This window comes from Halichoerus grypus, chromosome 4 (assembly GCF_964656455.1).
Source record: "Halichoerus grypus chromosome 4, mHalGry1.hap1.1, whole genome shotgun sequence".
Lineage (NCBI taxonomy): Eukaryota > Metazoa > Chordata > Mammalia > Carnivora > Phocidae > Halichoerus > Halichoerus grypus.
The window spans coordinates 141,060,717-141,081,765 of record NC_135715.1 but is presented as its reverse complement, the minus strand read 5'-3'; the positions used below and the strand labels follow the sequence as shown (position 1 = coordinate 141,081,765).

The window sequence follows — 21,049 nt, the reverse complement described above, 5'->3', positions numbered from 1 at the left end:
TTGTTTTCAGAAGTGAGAAAGTTTACTGGAGTAAAATGGAGGCCTCAGTAATATTACCCATCCTGAAGAAAAAACTTGCGTTCCTTTCAGGTATGCTTTCTTCTTAAAATTGGAAGTGTTTGATGTATAGTTTTGTTTAAACTTTTTTCTTTGATAAGTTTGACAGAAATGCATTTTTCTGTGAAGGTTTCATTTCAGAGACCTCTTTTATTTCTGAGACCTCTTTTAGTCAGAATGGATAGCTGTGCGAGCCACCTCTCACTGTTGGTACTTGGCAGGCCAATATTTATTCTGTAAATTGATTAAAATGACCTGTACAAGGTAGATGTCATATCTTTTTATATAAAAATGAAATAATACGGGCCAAGAATAATTGACTAACCAGCACCTAAATAATTGTTTTTGAAATATAGAATTAGTTTTTATGATATCCTGCATCCTAGCTTTTGTCTTCCATCTTCCTGTGAGATAGTTTCAGTGCACTTGCAGGAATTAGGAAATACCAGTTACATGGTTTTCACTTTTTACTGTTCAAACTGGGTTATATAGGCTTGAATTTATCTGGTTATTAACCTAAAGTATGTATCAGCTAAGAATCAAAGAGAAGCTGCAAGATACTTTATTAGTGTGAGAGCAGGGACATGGTACATTGGGTATAGCGATTTTCTGGAATTAAGGATCATTGAGTAAATTTGCACATGCTTTGGAATAGGTATTATGGCCTGCCTGTTTAGGGTTACTTGGACTTTTTTTATCTTGCTTTTTATTTCTTTTTTTCTTTAGATCCTATCGTAATTGTCTTGATCATTAAGCTACCAACATCCTTTTTTAAAAGTATATTGTATCTCTCTTTGTTTTTATTTTATTTTATTTTAAAGATTTTTATTTATTTGAGAGAATGATAGAGAGCATGAGAGGGGGAAGGGTCAGAGGGAGTAGCAGACTCCCTGCTGAGCAGGGAGCCCGATGCATGACTCTATCCTGGGGCTCCAGGATCATGACCTAAGCCAAAGGCAGTTGCTTAACCAACTGAACCACCCAGGTGCCCTTGTATCTCTCTTTGAATTGGTATGTTTTTCTAGTGTAGATTATAAAGGACAAAATAAGATATTGAATTCCACTAGTATTCTTGTTTCCTTATTTAATGTATTTCCTTTTTTCAAATACAACTTCTTTCCTTACCAGTTGACGCTTATGTTTTCTCCATTCTTTTCTGATATTAATGGTGTTACAGGAAACATTCTTATTCATTGTTCGTGTACTTTGTACAAGTTCAGCAGTATAAATTCTCATAAGTGGAGCTGTTAAAGAGAATTTACATTTAAATTTGTGTTAGGTTTTGTTGGATTACCCTCTAAGAATATTGTTTCAATTTCTGTTTCTCCCACCAGTGTAAGAAAATATCTGTTTGCCCACACTGTTGCCAAGAGTGGATATTATTATTCTTCTGTAATCTTTATCAGTGACATTTTTGCATCTTTATGACACTTATCTATGTGCAGCATTTCACTCTGTTGGCCATATTTACTTTTTTAAAAAAGATTTTATTTATTTACAGAGAGGGTGTGGGTGTGTGCAAGGGCGGGGGGAGAGAATCCTTGAGCACACTCCCCCGTTGAGCATGGAGCCAGTCTTGGGGCTTGATCTCAAGACCCTGAGTTCATGACCTGAGCTGAAACCAAGAGTCAGTTGCTTAACCGACTGAGCCACCCAGGCGCCCCAGCCATATCTATCTTGAAGGTTTTTTTTTCTCTTGGCTTCTGCCCTCTTTTTCATTTACTCTAGTAATTATTTTATTGTTCCTTGGTGAAAGCTGAGGACATGAGGTTAAATGTAGTCCTGAATGTTGGAACTGTCCTCTGAAGACAAGTCCACAGTGGGTCAGAATGCTACAGTTCAGATATGAACCTTTTTGCACATTTGGTTTAATGCAGGCGTAAAGCTTACCAGTTTTTGAGGAGCAAATGAAATTTCCCTTAGCCCACCCTTCTTGACTTTCTCTATTGACTATTAATTATTTCAACCAATAGTTTTCAGCTTTTTTTAGTAATAGAGAAAAACTTTTCAAACCAAAATCATTTGGGGGGTTCAGCTTGAAAACCATGGGTGCAATTCATTTAAAAAAAATAAAACCTGAACAAAAACCATGAGTAGTTGAAGTCACTATTGATTATCTCTTAAGTTCAACCATTTGAAATTATATTTATTCAGATTAAACAAACTGGTTGAATATTATTAATTTACATGGTTAACCTAATAAAAGAAAATCATTTGTGGTTGGTCCATCATGAATTGCCCTCATGTCATTCATAGTAGTTGTTTCTAAAATTGCCGTAAATGTCAGTTGTGTCAGAGAATGGACTTCAGTGTCAAAGTCAGTCACATGGGGAACTTTCAAAGAAGATATGTGTGTATAAAAGTATTAGTTAGATTTTAATGCTTATGGGAGATTGAAGAGGGCTTGAGCATCCACGAAATGCGAGTATGTTCCACTGCCCAGCTTTCAGGCTTCTACAGTACTATTTGCTTTATAACATTGGACCCAAACATATTTATTTAGTGCTTTAATATCTATTACATGTTGTATTTATATCTTTTTTTTCTAATAGGAGGAAAGGACAGACGGAGTGGCCTCATTCTGACAATTCCATTATGCCTGGAACAGACAAATATGGATGAGCTGAGTGTTACCTTAGACTACCTACTCAGCATTCCAAGGTGACTCTAAAGGTGTCTTTTTAAAAATTTTGATATGTTGTCATTCACTTACTAATGTTTCCTGTTATTAAGGTGTATGTTGCTATGTCACCTGCTTTTATTAGTGAAATTATAATTAAAAACACTAGAATCAATCATTTCTGATACAACAGCAGATGAAAGAATTATTATATGCTCTTAATGCACTGGATAATGTGATACAGATTTCCAAAACGTATGCATTGTCAACTTCTAAGGAACACAAAGACTGAGCATCTCTGTACCATGCAACTTGAGAAAACACAGAGAAGTGAATTTAGTAGAAAGCGTCTTTTATTTAAATAACTATTTCACTATATAGATATAAACCTGTAGGTTTTAATATACTGAGTAAAGGCTATTAGGAATTCAAAACATTTTTATTTTTAAAAATGCAAAAAATGTTTATGTTTTAATTGAAGATCCTTGGATTTTGTATTTCTTGGGTGAAGACAAAACAAACTTTGTTTTTTGCTTGAGCCTCCCCATCACTTCAACAACAAAAATAAGCTCCCTCCCCAATTTCCTCTTCCATATGTGATATTTGGAGGCTGAAGTCTTACTGCATGTTGGAATCATCTGGAGATTTTTTTTTTTCAAAATTCTAATGCTCTCCAGAGATTCTGATCGAGTTGTTCTTGGGAGGTCTGCTCATCAGATGTTTTTTTAAAAAAGTCTTTTAATGGGGTGCCTGGCTGGCTCAGTTGGTGGAGCATATAACTCTTGATCTTGGGGTTGTGAGTTCGAGCCCCACACTGGGTGTAGAGATTACTTAAAATCTTTAAAAAATACATCCTTCGGGCTTCTGGGTGCCTCAGTTGGTTAAACGTCCGACTGTTGATTTTGGCTTGGGTCATAATCTTGGGGTCCTGGGATCAAGCCCTGTGTCGGGCTCCATGCTCAGTGTGGAGTCTGCTTGGGATTCTCTTTCTCTTTCTCCCTCACCCCCCCCCCCCGCTCATGTTCTCGCTCTCTCTAATGAGTGAATAAAATCTTAAAAAAATCCTTTATAATCCTTTAAGCTTCCCAGATAATTCTTATTTGCAGTCAGATTTGCAATCCGCTGTAATAAAGAATGCGAATGAGGACAGACCTTTTGTTTGTAAAATATAGAGGTGGTTTTGGAACAAAATTCTCTCTTATTTAATGCTCTTGAGCTCCAGATAATGAATTTTAAACATTTTAGTCGAACAGTTCTTTGTATTCTTCCTTTATTTGCATTATTGATAAAATGGATTATTTCGTTTTAAACCACCTTGCAGAGTATAGGGTTAAAACTATATTTTAGAACCACTGACTTTAAATCATACCTGCTTCCAATATTGGCTTGTAATTTAATGATTCTCTTGCTGATTGTTTTTTTTCTGTATTGGGGAAATAGAGGTCTTCAAGTGAGAATTTTCAAATTTTTTTTTACTTTCTGGGAAGGAAAGTTAGCAGAACTGACAGTGTGCTGTGTTAGTATTGAATAACCTTCCTCATCCTCTGAGCTGAATGCTAATTTGTATTAGATAACACCATTAGATAACAAACTGTTTCTAGGTAAATGATACCAGCTAGACATACAGCTAACAAATTCTGAAAAAGTATGCATAATTCATAGATGGTTACGTGTGATTAGTGAACTTAGAGGCCATCTGAACCAACTGCCTTATTATGTAGATGAGGGAATTGAGACTCAGGTTATAGTTACTTGCCCAGGATTATACAGCTAGTTAGTAGTAGAGCTGGGACTAGAATCTATCATTGCTGACACCAATCCAGAGATCTTCATATTTCAAATGAATAGAGTTTAGTATAGTTGAATCTTAGGTGAGGTGAGGTTCTGAAGTTGGAATATACTGCACAAATTACTGATAGAATTATCCATGAAAAATGCTTAAGCAAGAATTAGAGGTTAGAGACTTAACAAACTTTTTTCATGAACATGCTAGGTTTTCCTCTAGTGACACTGGAGGAACATGTCATTGAGGCTAAGTTCCAGAAGACACATTCAGCTTGTGATTAAGTTTGTAATAAAAAAATGCATGCTTATGGGGTGCCTGGGTGGCTCAGTCTGTTCCGGTCTTCTGCCTGTTTTTTAATCATATTACTTTTTTTTGGTGTTGAGTTATAGAAGTTCTTTATATATTTTTGATATTAACCCCTTATTGGATATATCCCTTGCAAATAGTTTCCCCTAGGTTGCCTTTTTGTTTTGTTGATGATTTCCTTTGCTGTGCAAAAGCTTTTTATTTTGACATAGTCCGAGTAGTTTATTTTTGCTCTTGTTTCCCTGGCCTGAGAAGACATATCCATAAGTATGTTGCTAAAGCCAATGTACAAGATTGTTTTTTAAATTTCTCTTTCTTCTGTGTTGTTATTAGTGTATAGAAAATCAACCGATTTCTTTATATTAATTTGTATCTTACAACTTTACTGATTTCATTTATTACTTCAAATAGTTTTTTGGTGGCATCTTTAGAATTTTCTGTATATGACATCTTCAGATAATGACAGTTTTACTTCTTTCTTAACAGTTTGGATGTCTTTTATTTCTTTTTCTTGTTTGATTGCTGACTTCCAGTACTATGCTGAACAAAAGTGGTGAGAGTAGACATCCTTGTCTTGTTCCTGATCTTAAAGGAAATGCTTTCCATTTTTCACCATTGAATATGATTTTAGCTGTGGGTTTTTCTTATATGGCCTTTATTATGTTGAGGTATGTTCCCTCTAAATCCACTTTGTTGATAATGTTTATCATGAACAGATGTTGTGTTTTGTCAGATGCTTTTTCTACATCTATTGACATAATCATGCAGTTTTTATCCTTTCTCTTGTTAATGTCATGGTATAACATCGATTGATTTGCAAATATCAAACCATCCTTTCATCCCTGGAATAAATCTTACTTGGTCATGGTGAATAATCCTTTTAATGTATTATTAAATGTGCTTTGCTTATATTTTGTTGAGGATTTTTGCATCCACGTTCTTTAGGTATATTGGCCTATATTTTTCTTTTTCTGTATTATCTTTATCTGGTTTTGGTATCAGGATAATGTTGGCCTTACAGAATGAATTTGGAAGTTTTCCTTCCTCTTATATTTTTCAGAATAGTTTGATAAGAATGGGTATTAACTCTTTAGATATTTGGTTGAATTTACCTGCGAAGCCATCTTGTCCTGGACTTTTGTTTGTTTGGGAGTTTTTTGATTACCAATTCAGTTTTGTTACTAGTAATCAGTATGTCCAAATTTTCTATTTCTTCCTGATGCAGTTTTAGAAAATTGTTTGTTTCTAGGAGTTGATCCATTTCATCTAGGTTGTTTAATTTGTTGGCATATAATTATTTATAGCGTTATCTCCTAATTCTTCATATTTTTTTTTTTTAATTTATTCATTTGAGACACAGAGATACAGAGAGAGAGGGAGCATGAGCAGGGAGAGAGGCAGAGGGAGAGGGAGAAGCAGGCTCCCTGCTGAGCCAGGAGCCCGATGCTTGGCTCGACCCCAGGACCCTGGGATCATGACCTGAGCCGAAGGCAGACGCTTAACCATCTGAGCCACCCAGGCGCCCCCTAATTCTTCATATTTCTGTGGTGTCAGTTGTCCTCCTTTATTCTTTCTGATTTTATTTGAGTTCCCTTTTTTTGTTGATTAGTCCAGCTAAAGGTTTATCAATTTTGTTTATCTTTTTAAAGAATCAGCTCTTTGTTTCTTTGACCTTTTCTAATTTTTTTTATAGTCTCTATTTTATTTATTTCCACCCTCATCTTTATCATTTTCTTCCTTCTGACATTGGGTTTTGTTTGTTCTTTTTCTGATTCCTTTACGTATAAGATTGGATTGTTTATTTGAGATTTTTCATGTTTCTTGAGGTAGGTTTGTATCATTAAGAACTTCCGTTTTAGAACTGCTTTTGCTGCATCCCAAAGATTTTGTACTGTTGTGTTTTTGTTTTTATTTGTCTTCATGTATTTTTTTATTTTCTCTGATTTCTTCGTTGACCCATTGGTTGTTTAGTAGCATGCTTGGCTTCTGTGTGTTTGTGTTTTTTCTAGTTTTTTTCTTGTAATTGATTTCTAGTTTCATACTGTTGTGGTAGGAAAAGATGCTTTATATGTCAGTCTTCTTAAATTTATTGAGACTTGTTTTGTGACCTAACATGTGATCTATCCTGGAGAATGTTCCATGTGCATTTGAAAAGAATATGTATTCTGCTGTTTTTGGATGGATTGTTCTGTATATATTTTTGAGGTCCATCTGGCCTAATGTGTCATTCAAAGCCATTGTTTCCTTGTTAGTAATTATGTTCAGATGATCTATCCATTGATGTAAGTGGGTTGTTAAAGTCCTCTACTATTATTGCATCACTGTCATTTTCTCCCTTTATGTCTGTTAAAATTTGTTATATGTACTTAGATGCTCTTATGTTGGGTACCTAGATATTTACAATTGTTACATTCTCTTGTTGGATGGATCCTTTTATCATTATGTAATGGCCAGTGTTTGTCTCTTGCTACAGTCTTTCTTTTAAAGTCTATATTGTCTGGGCGCCTGGGTGGCTCAGATGGTTAAGCGTCTGCCTTTGGCTCAGGTCATGATCCCAGGGTCCTGGGATCGAGTCCCGCATCGGGCTCCCTGCTAGGCGGGGAGCCAGCTTCTCCCTCTGTCTCTGCCTTTCTCTCTCTTTCTGACTCTCATGAATAAATAAATAAAACATTTAAAAATAAATAAATAAATAAAGTCTATTTTGTCTGATGTAAGTATTGCTATCCCAGTGTTTTTTTTCTTTTTTGCTTCCTTCTGCTTGGAATAACCTTTTCCATCCCTTTACTTTCAGTCTGTATGTGTCTAGGTCAGAAGTGAGTCTTTTGTAGGCAGCTTTTTTTTTTTTTTTAAATCAATTTAGTCACCCAGTGTCTTTTGATTGGAGCATTTAGTCAATTTATATTTAGAGTAATTCTGATAGGTATGTACTTAATTGCCATTTTGTTAATTGTTTTCTGATGGTTTTTGTAGTTCTTTTTTTTATTTTTATTTTTTTTAATTTTTTTTTAGAGATTTTATTTATTTGAGAGAGAGAGAATGAGAGAGAGCACATGAGAGGGGTTAGGGTCAGAGGGAGAAGCAGACTCCTTGCCAAGCAGGGAGCCCAATGCGGGACTCGATCCAGGGACTCCAGGATCATGACCTGAGCCGAAGGCAGTCGCTTAACCAACTGAGCCACCCAGGCGCCCTGTTTTTGTAGTTCTTGTCTGTTCCTTTCTTCTGCTCTCTTGTGATTTGATGGCTTTCTGTAGTGTTCTGCTTGGAATCCTTTCTCTTTATTCTTTTGTTTATCTATTATAGGTTTTTGATTTGTGGTTATCATTGAGTTTATATGTAACATCCCCTATGTATAGCAGTCTATGTTGATAATTGCTTAAGTTAGAACACATTCTAAAAGCGCTAAATTTTTACTACCCCCCCATATTTTATGTATATGATGTCATATTTTATATCCGTTTATTTTGTGTATTCCTTGGAATTTTTGTGGATATAATTGATTTTACTACTTTTGTGTTTTAATCTTGATAGTGGCTTTATAAGTAAGTATAATCTGCTAGTTTTACTATATGTTTACTTTTACCTGTGAACTTTTCTCATAATTTTCTTCTAGTTATGCTGTCTTGTTTTTGACTTAAAGAATGCCCTTTGACATTTCTCATAAAACTGTTTTGGTGGTGATGAACTCCTTTAACTTTGTTTGTCTGGGAAACTCTTTATCTTTCAATTCTAAGTGATAGTCTTGCTAGGTAGGGTATTCTTGGTTGTAGGTTCTTTTTTTTTCCTTTCAGCACTTGAAATATATCATGCCACTCCCTTCTGGACTATGTAACTACTAGTATTCTGTAAGGTATATATTCTGTATGTTCAGAATTTATAAAAGATCTAACTATGGACATTTTTCTTCAAAGAAAATCTGACACAGAAGCCAAATTTATAAAACAGATAGAAATGGAGGTCCACAGCTGTTTCTGCTCATCATCTTCCCTTCTCAAACTCCACTTCCACTGCATTGCCCCCTCCCTCACTTTTAAGGAGCCTTCTTGGAGCTTATAGGACTCTGCAGAGCAATTAAAAGATAATTTGAATATGAGTCTAACACCCTTAATTGATCATGGATTTGTCTTCTTAGATTTTGGAATGTTCAATATAGTCTGTGAGAGTGTGACTGGGATGGCTCCCCCCCCTTTATTTAATATATATATTTTTTTAATGGGACTTGCTTCCAAGGAAGTTTGAGCCAGCACCTTCCCTTTTCCTCCTTAAGAAATGTACTTTTAGCAAATGGGGTTATAATTGTATTGACCTTAGAGTTACTTCAAAGTACTGTGGTTAAGTGCTTTGAACATGCTTTTTGTTTTGTTTTTAATTTTTAGATTTTTTTATTTTTTAGAGAGGGAAAGTGAGCAAGGATGGGCTGGGGAGGGGCAGAGGGAGAGAGAGAATCTTAAGCAGACTCCACATGCAGCACAGAATCTGACACAGGACTTGACCTGGACTGAAATCAAGAGTAGGACACTTAACTGACTGGTGTCCCTTAACATGCTTTATGCTCCTTTTTTTTTTTTTTTTTTTTAAGATTTTATTTATTTATTTGACACAGAAAGAGTGAGAGAGAGCGAGCAAGTACAAGCAGGGGGAACGGCAGGCAGGGGAGAAGCAGGCTTCCCTCTGAACATGGAGCCTGATGTGGGGCTCGATCCCAGAACCCTGAGATCGTGACCTGAGCTGAAGGCAGCCGTTTAACTGACTGAGCCACCCAGGTGCCCCTTTATGCTCTTGATGAGTGTTTTTTTTTTTAATAGTCATCTCACTCATTCAACATATATGTATTGAAAATTTATAATGTGCTGTTTTAAAATGGAACTGCTAAGCCAGTATTCACTTTCTTTGCCATGTAGTTTTTATTTTTCTTTCCTTTCTCTTTCTTTTCATATGCTTAAGTTCACGTCAAGGGATGGCTAAGTTGTCAAGCTGGACTAGTACAACAATAGCCAAGCTAACTTCTCTGTCCCTATTCTCTTACCACTTTGCACATAAAACAGGATTAATTTCACTGAAACAACAATTTCTTCCTTCCCAGTTTTCTATGACCTCCTCCTCTTCTTACTGCACGGTGAATTCAATTCGGTAGACATTTATTTTGTACATCGTGCATTGTGAAGGCAGGAAAGACAGGTCTTTGCTCTCAAAAGCAGTCTTTCAGCCTTCTTAACTGCTATGCCAAAACCTTACATGATTCGACTCACCTTTCCAGTTAATATTTCTTGAACACTTATTATGCAAAGCACTTAGTTTTAAGTACTTGTATTAACTCAGTTTTCAAAATAATAAGATAATATTATTTCTATTTCATAGATGAAAAAGGGCAGAGAAATTAAGAAACTTTTCTCAAATTAATATGTGGTGCCTTTGCTCATATTCTTTATGCTCTGTATTCCTTAGGCTCTTTAAGGTGCTCCTTTCACACTAAATTTTATTAGCTCCTTTATGTAGATCTTTTCCAGATTCTGCTGTTATCTAAACTTACAGCCCTTGCTGTTTCTGATTCTTTAGGAGTTTAACCATGATGTGTTTAATGATGGTTCTGAAATTTTTATTATTTATTTATTTTTAAAGATTTTATTAATTTGAGATAGAGAGCGAGAGAGCGAGCATGAGTGGGGGGCAGAGGGAGAGGAGAAGCAGGCTCCCCGCTGAGCAAGGAGCCCAATGTGGGGTTCAATCCCAGCACCCCGGGATCATGACCTGAGCCGAAGGCAGATACTTAACTGACTGAGCCACCCAGGCACCCAAATTTTTATTTATTTTTACATTTATTATTTGTATTACTTTTTTTAAAATTTCAAAAGCATATATTGTTTCCCTAGTAACATTAAATAATGTAATGTCTATGAGTATAAAGTAGGCACTAAGTGATTCTGAACTCCTTGAGGGGAGAAACTATAATTTGTATTTTTCATAGCTCAGTGTACTACCTCATTCTTCAGTCAGTGGTCAGTATAGCTTATGAGTATGGGTTTCTGCTTTTTATTTTACTACTTCAGTTTCTCAAATGTGGGCTGACTGGACCTAGTAACTGACCATTCTCAGAACAGCTTACATTTTTTGGAAAAGCAAATAAGCATACTGAAGTTGGTGGCTCAGTAGAAACTATTTTGATGGATAAGAAGTTTGTCTAGGCTGGTCTTACTTTCCTTTTTAGGACTTTAGATTCAAATGGACCTGAGGATTTACTTATGGATGATGAGTGGGAGGCATATATGAAAAGAATATCTTATATTTAAGGAAGTAACAAATAACGTTAAGTCATATAATTCTCATAACAAACTTATGAGTACAGTCATCATTATCCCTGTTTTGTGTATGAGGGATCTGAGACAGAAAGAGTTGGCAATTTAGGTATCTTGACCAAGAGCATGTGGTAAATCAGGGCTAGAGGGGGTTTTAGAACCTGGCAGTTGGGCTGCTAGCCTGTGTTTCTAATTCTGCTTTGCAGCCACCTGTGCTGTAATCACAGCGCAGTATCTATTGATAAGTGTTAGTATTTATTCATATTTAACCTAAATCTAGCACAGTTGATAATTAACATATGAAATAATACAGTATTATAAAAGAAATACTGAAAACTTTGTCTTAACACTTTCTTTCAACAGTATATTCAGTATATACAGGCAAATCTTGGAGATAATTGCAGGTTCAGTTCTAGACCACTGCAATGAAGTGAATATCACAGAAAAGCCATATTTGCATTTACTTCCTCCACTGAAGTCTTGAATCCCTAAGTCATTCGTGAGGGTTGGAATCAACTTCTCCCAAACTTCTGTTAATATTGATATTTTGATCTTTTCCCATAAATCAATGAATGTTCTTAATAACATCTAGAATGGTGAATCCTTTCCAGAAGGCTTTCAATTTACTTGCCCAGATCCATCAGAAGAATCACTGTCTCTGGCAGCTATAGATTAATGAAATATTCTCAAATAATAAGACTTGAAAGTCAGAATTACTCCTTGACCCATGGGCTGCAGAATGGATGTCATGTTAGCAAGCATGAAAACAACATTAATCTCACTGTACATCTCCATCAGAGCTCTTAGGTGACCAGATGCATTGTCAATGAGCAGTAATAGTTTAAAAGGTAAGGTATCTTTTTTTTTTTCTGAGTAGTAGATTTCTATAGTGAGCTTAAACCTTTTCAGTAAACCATGTTGTAAACAGATGTAGTTTCATCCAGAGTTTGTTGTTTCATTTATAGAGTGTAGGCAGGGTAGATTTAGCATAATCCTTTTCTATTTTTTAATTTTTTTTAAGTAGTCTCCATGCCCACTGGGGCTTGAACTCACAACTCTGAGATCAAGACCTGAGTTGATATCAAGAGTCAATCGCCTAACTGAGCCACCCAGGTGCCCTGATTTATCATAATTCTGAAGGGCCCTAGGATTGTTGGAATGGTAAATGAGCGTTGGCTTCAATTTAGTCACCAGCGGCATTAGCCTCTGACAAGAGAGTCAGTCTGTCCGTTTTTTTTTTTTTTAAAGATTTAATTATTTTAGAGAGAGAGAGTGCACATGAGAGAGCATGCCCCTTCCCTTGGTGGTGGGGGACAGAGGGAGAGGGAGAGAGTTTTTCTTAAGCAGACTCTATGCTGATTATGGAGCCAGACATGGGGCTTAATCTCACGACCCTGTGATCACAGCCTGAGCCAAAGCCAAGAGTCACTTACCTGACTGTGCCACCCAGGCGCCCCTGTCCTTTGAAGTTTTGAAGCCAGGCTTGACTTCTCCTCTCTAGCTGTACAAGTTCTAGATGGCATATTTTTCCAATAGAAGGTTATTTGTCTACCTTGAAAATCTGTTGTAGAGTGTAGCCACTTTCAGTAATGATCCTAGCTAGATGTTTTGGTGGAGAACTTCTGCAGCTTCTATATCAGCACTTGCTGCTTTACCTTGCACTTTTACATTATAGAGACAGCTTTCCGTAAGCCTCATGAGCCAACCTCTGCTAGCTTCAGACTTTCTCCTGCAGCTTCCTCACCTCTCTCAGCCTTCCTAGAATTGAAGAGAGTTAGGGCCTTGCTCTGGATTAGGCTTTGACTTAAGGGAATGTTGTGGCCGGTTTGGTTTTCTATCCAGACCACTCAGACTCTCTCCATATTAGCAATAGGAATGTTTTTCTTTCTTATTGTTCATTTGTTCACAGGAGTAGCACCTTTAATTTCCTTCCATAAATATCTCCTTTGTATTTACAACTTGGCTGACTAGTGCAGGAAACCTAGCTTTTAGGCTGTGTTAGCTTTCCTCATGTCTTCCTCACTAGTTAATCATTTTTAGCTTTTGTTTCAGAGTAAAAGACATGAGACTCTTCATTTCACTTGAACAGTGAGAAGCCACTGAAGGGTTATTAATTGGCCTAATTTCAGTATTATTGTGTCTCAGGGACTAGGGAGGCCAAAAGAGAGGGAGAGACGGGGGAACAACCAGTAGGTAGAACAGTCAGAACACGTAACACTTAGTAAGTTCTCCATCTTACATGGGTATGGATTGTGGCACCCCAAAAGAATTATAATAGGAACATCAAAGATCACAGATCACCACAACAAATATAATAATTTGAAGTTTGAAATATTACGGGAATTACTAAAATGTGACACAGAGACATAAAGTGAGCAAATGCTGTTGGGACAATGCCGCCTATAGAGTTGATGGATGCAGGGTTGCCACAAACCTTCAATTTGTAGAAAATGTAGTTATCTGTGAAGTGCAGTAAAGCAAAGTACAATAAAAATAAAATACCTGTATTTAAAGTCAGTATTTTCTAGCTTATTGATCATCCAATTGTAGAATCATGGAACATCATCAGGATTGGAAAGTACGTTAACAATCATCTAGACTAACCACCTTCTCCATTCTTAAATTTTTTCTAGAAATATGCCAAGTACTTGCCCAGATTAATCTTGATTAGATTACTGTTGATTCTGTAATGATTCAAAATCTAAAGTTACCTTTCCATTTTTTTCAAGTTTTGATTTTTTTAAAATTCAAACTTGAATCTTAAGTCAGTTCTTCCTAATTGTAGAAAAACTCATTTATGTTACAGAATAAACATTAGAATGCAGAGGTTTAATAATTTGCCAAAAATCACATAGACATTAAGATCATAAGTCTTTAGTCACTCAGTAAATATGTGAGACCGTATAATGAGCTCCTCATTGTTCCAGGTGCTGAGGAAATGGGTGAACAAAGGACACCCAGTCCCCGCCCTTATTATGCACGTATACGTAATGATCCAACTAATATTACAAATAAATTCACAATATATTGGATGTTCATGAATGCTATAAAGACAAAGCATGTAAAGAGTTAAGAGAGATGGCATGTGTGGCAATATTTTACAAAATGATAGGATGATGTTTTACCAGAGATAATGGAAGTGAGGGGCAAGCCGTACATATATCAAATGGAAGAGCATTTAAGCTTAAAAAGAGCATTTATGACAGAGAGAGCAGTTAGTGCAAAGAACCTGAGGCAGGAGCAGGCTCAACACATTGTGAGATCAGCAAGGAGGTAGTATGATGGGAGCAGTTTGAGAGAGGTCCAGAGTTGTAGAACTGTGGTCAGATGAGAGAGGCCAGAATCAGATCTTAGAGGACCTGGTAGGCCATGGTAAAGGCTTCAGTTCTGAAGGAGAAGGAAAGCCATTGTTGCTTTCTGACTAGGGAGTGATGTGTAGTGCACCCTCTAACATTTCTTCTTCTTTTTTTTTTTTTTAAAGATTTTATTTATTTATTTAACAGAGAGAGACAGCGAGAGAGGGAACACAAGCAAGGGGAGTGGGAGAGGGAGAAGCAGGCTCCCCGCCGAGCAAGGAGCCCGATGTGGGGCTCGATCCTAGGACCCTGGGATCATGACCTGAGCTGAAGGCAGACGCTTAACAGCTGAGCCACCCAGGCGCCCTCCCTCTAACATTTCTAAAGGCCGTCTCTGTTTAATGCACTGTGCTAAAAGCTGCCAGGATATCAGTAAGATAACATCCTCACTTTCTGGAAGCATGTTATCCAATGAAGATAAATTGTAAACAAGTAATTACAAGAAAAGCATAAGTGAAATTAGTTGCCATAATATAAGTGTAAGCAGAGCTGTATGAGTGGAAAAGAAGGAACCCTTAGTTGTAATCAAAGAAATTAGTGAAGAGCTACAGTGTACTGAACCCAAGAAATCCATTGACAGTCTGTTTCTAATCAAAGTGAGTGGGCTTGTTAAGGAGCCTCTCCTCTTTTAATAGTAGTTTTAAACTCAGCCACCTCACCCTTGAAAGGCTCTAATGGGGGAGGAACAAGGAGATAGGTGTTAATAGATTTTTTTGTTATTGTTCTTTAGATGTAATTATAAACATGTTAAAAGCAATAGGAGTTTTCATTAATACTAGTACTGCAGCTCCTCTCACATACCCTTTTATAAAGGACAGAACATGCTTCTAAATTAAGAATGTTAAAAAATACTTGAGGGGCGCCTGGGTGGCTCAGTCGGTTAAGCATCTTCCTTTGGCTCAGGTCGTGACCCCAGGGCCCTGGGATCCCAGGGTCCTCCCTCTGCCTGCTCCCCCTGCTTGTGCTCTCTCTCTCTGTCAAATAAATAAATAAAATCTTTAAAAAAAAAAATACTTGAAACTATCATTCCACTTATAGGAATGAAGTAAAAAAAAAAAAAGTAAAACAATCCTTTCATGTAGTTGAAAGATCATTTGGTCTTGCAGTTTTCAAATAGTATCTCTCAGTTGTGTATGTATTTTCATTATCTTAGTAAAATGTGAGAAAATTATGATTAAGGGTGTTTTTAAGTACCCTAAAAGATAAATTTAGAGTACTTTATGCCCTTAAGATCACTGCAGATGGTATTTGCAAGCTTCATTATTTTCTTTCTCTTAATATACAGATTAATTTAGAGTGTGCTTTGAAATAAAAATGTGTTATTCGTGTAAAACTTCTTTTAACAAAATGGTCGTGTAACCTGTATCTCTGAGAAGCAGATGCCAATTGAGAAGAAAGTACGAAATTATGGGGATGGCACACTTCTCTTGGCTGTAGTACCAGAAAGGGAAGCCTTCTACTGGACAACTCTGTGTGTCTTATCTTCCCCTCCTGCAAATTTCCATAAGGCATTGGTAGAGACCCTGAGTTGCTTTTACTTCTCTGAAGACCACCCAATAGCCAGCTGCCTTACCTAGGTTGGTCTCTTTTGGTGAGGTATCCTTACCTAAGTTACTTGTATCCTACCTAAGTTATAGTGGTCTTCCTAGATGTCTTGTTGGTGAGGAACTCCAAGAATTTCCTCCTTACCTGATCCTATAGTTTGCAATTAGATGTCAGATTTGCCTTCCCCAAGCAAGTCTTTATATGCTCTTGCTAATCCAAAGTGATCATTGTATTGCCTCACATTCCCCCCACCAAAGAATACTTAGTCCTTTATTTTAAAATGCAAAATCCAAAAATGGAGTACTTCAGCATTTTTTTATTGAGTTATAATTCACATACTTTAAACATCAGCTTTTTAAATTGTACAGTTTAGTGGTTTTCAGTATATTGACAAGGTTGTGTGACCATTACACACACTCATCCATTGGGCCAAAAAGAAATGCTGCACCCATTAGCAGTCACTCCCCATTCTCTTCTCCTCCTAGCCCTTGGCAGCTACTGATCTGTATGATCTGTCTCTGTGTATTTGTTTATTCAGGACATTTCATATAAATGTAATCGTACAATATGTGGGCTTTTGTGTCTGACTTCTTTCACTTAGCATAATGTTTTCAAGGTTTATCCATGTTGTAACATATATCAGTACCCTTTTTTTTTTTAAGATTTTATTTATGGGGTGCCTGGGTGGCTCAGTCGTTAAGCGTCTGCCTTCGGCTCAGGTCATGGTCCCAGGGTCCTGGGATCGAACCCCCCACATCGGGCTCCCTGCTCAGTGGGAAGCCTGCTTCTCCCCCTCCCACTCCCACTGCTTGTGTTCCCTCTCTCGCTGTCTCTGTCAAATAAATAAGTAAATAAAATCTTTAAAAAAAAAAAAGATTGTTTGAAAAAAAAAAGATTTTATTTATTTATGTAAGAGAGAGAAAGATCCACAGCGGGAGCACGGGGGAGGGGGAGAAGCAGACTCCCTGCTGAGCAGGGAGCCTGCCGTGGGGTTCAATCCCAGGACCCTGAGATGACCAGAGCTGAAGGCAGACACTTAACTGACTGAGCCTCCCAGCGCCCCAGTACTTCATTCATTTTTATAGTGAATAATATTCCATTATATATAGATTACCATATTTTGTTTTTCTGTTCATCATTGATGGACATTTGAGTTGTTTCTACTTTTGGCTGTTAGGAATTATGCTGCTGTGAACATTTGTGTGCACGTTTTTTGTATGAACATATATTTCAGTTTGTGTCATCTTTTGAACAGTTCCCTTTTTCTTTGGAAGCTCAGCTTCTATCCCTGCCTACAGAGGCCCCTGTTCTTATAAATCTTTAGCAGTACCATCCTCATACTTGTAACTTTACTGTTGCTTGGTAGATTTAGACATCACTTCTCCAAGAACCCTCTTGAGGCTGATGTGAAAACTTGGAGGAAGTAAAGCAGGATTAGTAAAATCCTCAGGATTGTTGGATTTAAATCTTAGGAAACGGTTTGCTGATTACCTTTCCTATAATGTATGCGATTGATAGAACTTTGAGTGTGGAGAGGTTTCACTACCAAATCCTTGCTCTGCTAAGTAAAACTGCAGTTTCTTCTGTATTGGAGAGAGAGCACTTGAGATCCTTGCATTGAATTCATTTTATAAGTAAAAAAATAATAATCATAAAGTAGCTATGGAGTTTGGTCTTTAGCATGGAGTTTTTTAGTGTAGTTGTATTTTACTAGGGTAGGCTTCTGGGAAGTGTTTAGTTAATACTTGAATAATTGGATGTAATGTGTAGTAATAACATATTCTGACACTCAAGATAATATTTTGCTGGTCAAGGAACTGAGAATGCAAAGATGAGGGGGGTGTATGTTCAGACATGGTGTATTCAAGTTTTCAACTACTATATAGACCAAGTACTACCTCATTTCATTAAATTTTCCCAAAAGAACACCAAGAAATCCATTTCCAAAGGTTTAGTAATAGCTTACTCTATTTTCTACCTGTTTTTTTTTTTTTAAAGATTTTATTTATTTGAGAGAGAGTGAAAGTGAGAGAGATCACAGAGGGAGAGGGAGAAGCAGACTCACCACTGAGCAGAGAGCCCAATGCGGGGCTCGATGCCAGGACCCCAGGATCATGACCTGAGCCAAAGGCAGATGTCTAACCAACTAAGCCACACAGGTGCCCCTATTTTCTACCTGTTTTAAACTATCACTTCTACTTCTGGCAGGAAGGAGAGGCAAGAAGTATGTATGCACTTGGCAGTCATTAGTTACATACATACTTCACTGGAATCCCATTTTATAAATGAAGAAATTGAAAGGCTCTTGAGACTGAATGTTGCTCTGATTTCTTCTCTTTTTAAGACATTGACTTCCTGTACCTTTAGAGTAATTTTCTTGCCAAATTAGTTTGTAAATTGTCAATGCTTCCTAAAATGAGAAAAATCAAATTTCTTGAAGAAACTGAAAGGATACCCTGAAGAATTTTATTAATGACAGTGTAAACCAAACCAAGTGAGATTAATGCTGCTCCATATACGATTAAGCTATAGACTTTATTTAGGATTATAAAGAATAAAGTGTGAAGCCTGTTTTAATACTTTGTATTTTGTTTGTTTGTTTGTTTCAGTGAAAAGTGTAAGGCTAGAGGATTTACCGTGATTGTGGATGGCAGAAAATCACAGTGGAATGTGGTGAAAACAGTAGTCTTAATGCTACAGGTAATTTTATTTTTGACTATTAGGAAATGGCTTTATTTTATAGCAACAGATAAAGTGATAATGGCAGATGCATTTCATTTATTTCACTGTGCCCAAAATTCTCAGCAGTGACTGAGTTCTGAAATGCACACTACTGGATTTTTTTAAAATTCAATTCTTAGAGGTTTGACTTTGAATAGTAAAATAAATTTCAGACCTATTCTAAAGATTTGTAAATGATCAAAAATAGTATGTCGTGTTTAAATAATTTAGTAAGTAGGCCAGTGAGTCCAAAAGTGTGAGATACTGTTGGACTTACCTGGGAGCTTCTGCATGCTGTGATATCTGCATCATCCCCTGTCTACTCCATTCTGTTACTATAGGTGGGGAGCAGGACTGGGTAAATCTAGTCTGGAAAAGCTTCTCGTGTGGTTCTGAGCAGTCATTTCCTTCTGTTCCTTACTTTCCTCTAAAAAGTACCAGGATTTATGGTACTCTTATTACTTATTTCTCATCCAGAAGAAATGTACTTGACAGCTGTGTCCTTGGGAACTTTAGCAGCCCACAAACCAGCATTTAATAAACAGCTGCAGTTGCAAAGTCTTTGGTCTGATACTAGTCTTTGTGTTTCCTTGTGTTCCTCACAGAAAGATTTCACGATCTTTCCTTGTATTAGGTACCTACCTAGTAAACTTCCGTTGTTTTATTATAAGGGTATTGAGGATGTTGTGATCTGAAACGGAAAAATAAAACATTCGAGTGATTTAAAGGTGGCAGATTGCTCTGATGTATCTGGGTTTCCTTAGAAAGGCTTTAAGAGAGTGTAGAAGTTAAGTGAGTTAAATAAAAAAGATTATCTAATTTAGATGAAAAAAGTGAAAAGGGCATTCCTAGCAGGGACATTGACTTTAGTGATAGCTCAGAAGTGAAGCAAATATAATGAAGGGAGTTGATGGCAATTCAGTTTGGGGAATATAGAAGTTGACAGTTATATGGGATAGTGAACATTCAGTTAGGTAAATATCAGTGATATTGAAAGAAAGATCAAGACTTTTAAATGAATTGGCAAATAATTAGTAGCTACTTTTGGGTTCTGTGGAAAGAAGTATAATTTTGAATTTTATTTTATTTATTTTTTTAAAGATTTTATTTATTTGAGAGAGAGGGAGAGAGGGAGAGAGCACAAGCAGGAGTGGCAGAGGCAGAGGGAGAAGCAGACTCCTTGCTGAGTAGGGAGCCCTGCGCTGGCTCCATCCCAGGACCCTGAGATCATGACCCAAGCTGAAGGCAGACATTTAACTGACTGAGCCACCCAGGAATTTTAAATGATAACTAAGAAGAATGATTCTTTTTTTTTTTTTTTCTTTTTTTTTTTTTTTAGAGATTTTATTTATTTATTTGACAGAGAGAGACACAGCGAGAGCAGGAACACAAGCAGGGGAAGTGGGAGAGGGAGAAGCAGGCTTCCCGCCGAGCAGGGAGCCCGATGCAGGGCTCGATCCCAGGACCCTGGGATCATGACCTGAGCAGAAGGCAGACACTTAACCACTGAACCACCCAGGTGCCCCAAGAAGAATGATTCTTAATGTTTTATTTTTTATTTGGGATTATTAGGAAAAAGGGATTTGGGGGATGGGAACTAGTAATTTTAGTGCTTAATATGGTTCGGGTAGTGTACTAAACTTCCTATAAATTAATCTCATTTAATTTTATCCTCATGAACTTGGGAAGCAGGTTCTATTATCCCAAAAGATCAGCTGAAGCTCAAAGATTTAATTAATTAATTAATTTTTTAAAAAGATTTTGTTTATTTGAGAGAGAGAGAAAAATCATGAGCAGAGAGAGGGAGAAGCAGACTCCCCACTGAGCAGGGAGCCTGATGCGGGGCTGGATCCCAGGACCCTGAGATCATGACCTGAGCCGAAGGCAGATGCTTAACTGACTGAGCCACCCAGGCACCCCGAGGCTCAAAGATTTTAAATAACTTAACCCGGTTGTTGTAATGAACAAGGGAAAGAGCTGCAGTTGGAACTTAACATGGCCTAACCCCCAGGTCTTGGCTTTATCTTTTACAAAGGGTATATTTACCAATGGGGGGTTTGGAGGTGGTCCCCAAATTATCCACCCATTACCTCCTTCTTAAATGTGTGGCCTAAACCTTTATCATTAGAATCACTCCTTTGGGTTGGAAAGGATACCAGTTTTTTAAGGGAGCACAGATTGGTATCCCATCACTTTTTCTGTCAGATATATTGCTAGCACTTTTATATCCCAACCCTGAAGATGAACTCTTCTTGGTAAAAGTTGTTAAAATAACTATTAAGTGAGAACTCCATTAATTATGACCTTGTGTTCTTCCTTTCATCCTGTCATTCAACTGTGTCACAGATGACCTGTTTGGGACTTGCTG

At 37.0% G+C, this 21,049-nt stretch overlaps 1 protein-coding gene across 7 annotated transcripts in view; it reads left to right on the top strand.

The window, feature by feature from the left end:
- The window catches only part of SESTD1 (SEC14 and spectrin domain containing 1), a 155,929-nt gene that overhangs the window by 54,927 nt on the left and 79,953 nt on the right, over positions 1-21,049 (top strand). For all 7 annotated transcript variants that reach the window (XM_078071047.1, XM_078071045.1, XM_078071043.1 and 4 more), the window contains 3 exons: positions 11-90; positions 2,610-2,718; positions 18,570-18,660. In XM_078071047.1, coding sequence (XP_077927173.1) covers positions 36-90; positions 2,610-2,718; positions 18,570-18,660 — 255 coding nt within the window. In that variant the 5' untranslated portion in view covers positions 11-35. The remainder of the gene's footprint in view (positions 1-10; positions 91-2,609; positions 2,719-18,569; positions 18,661-21,049) is intronic.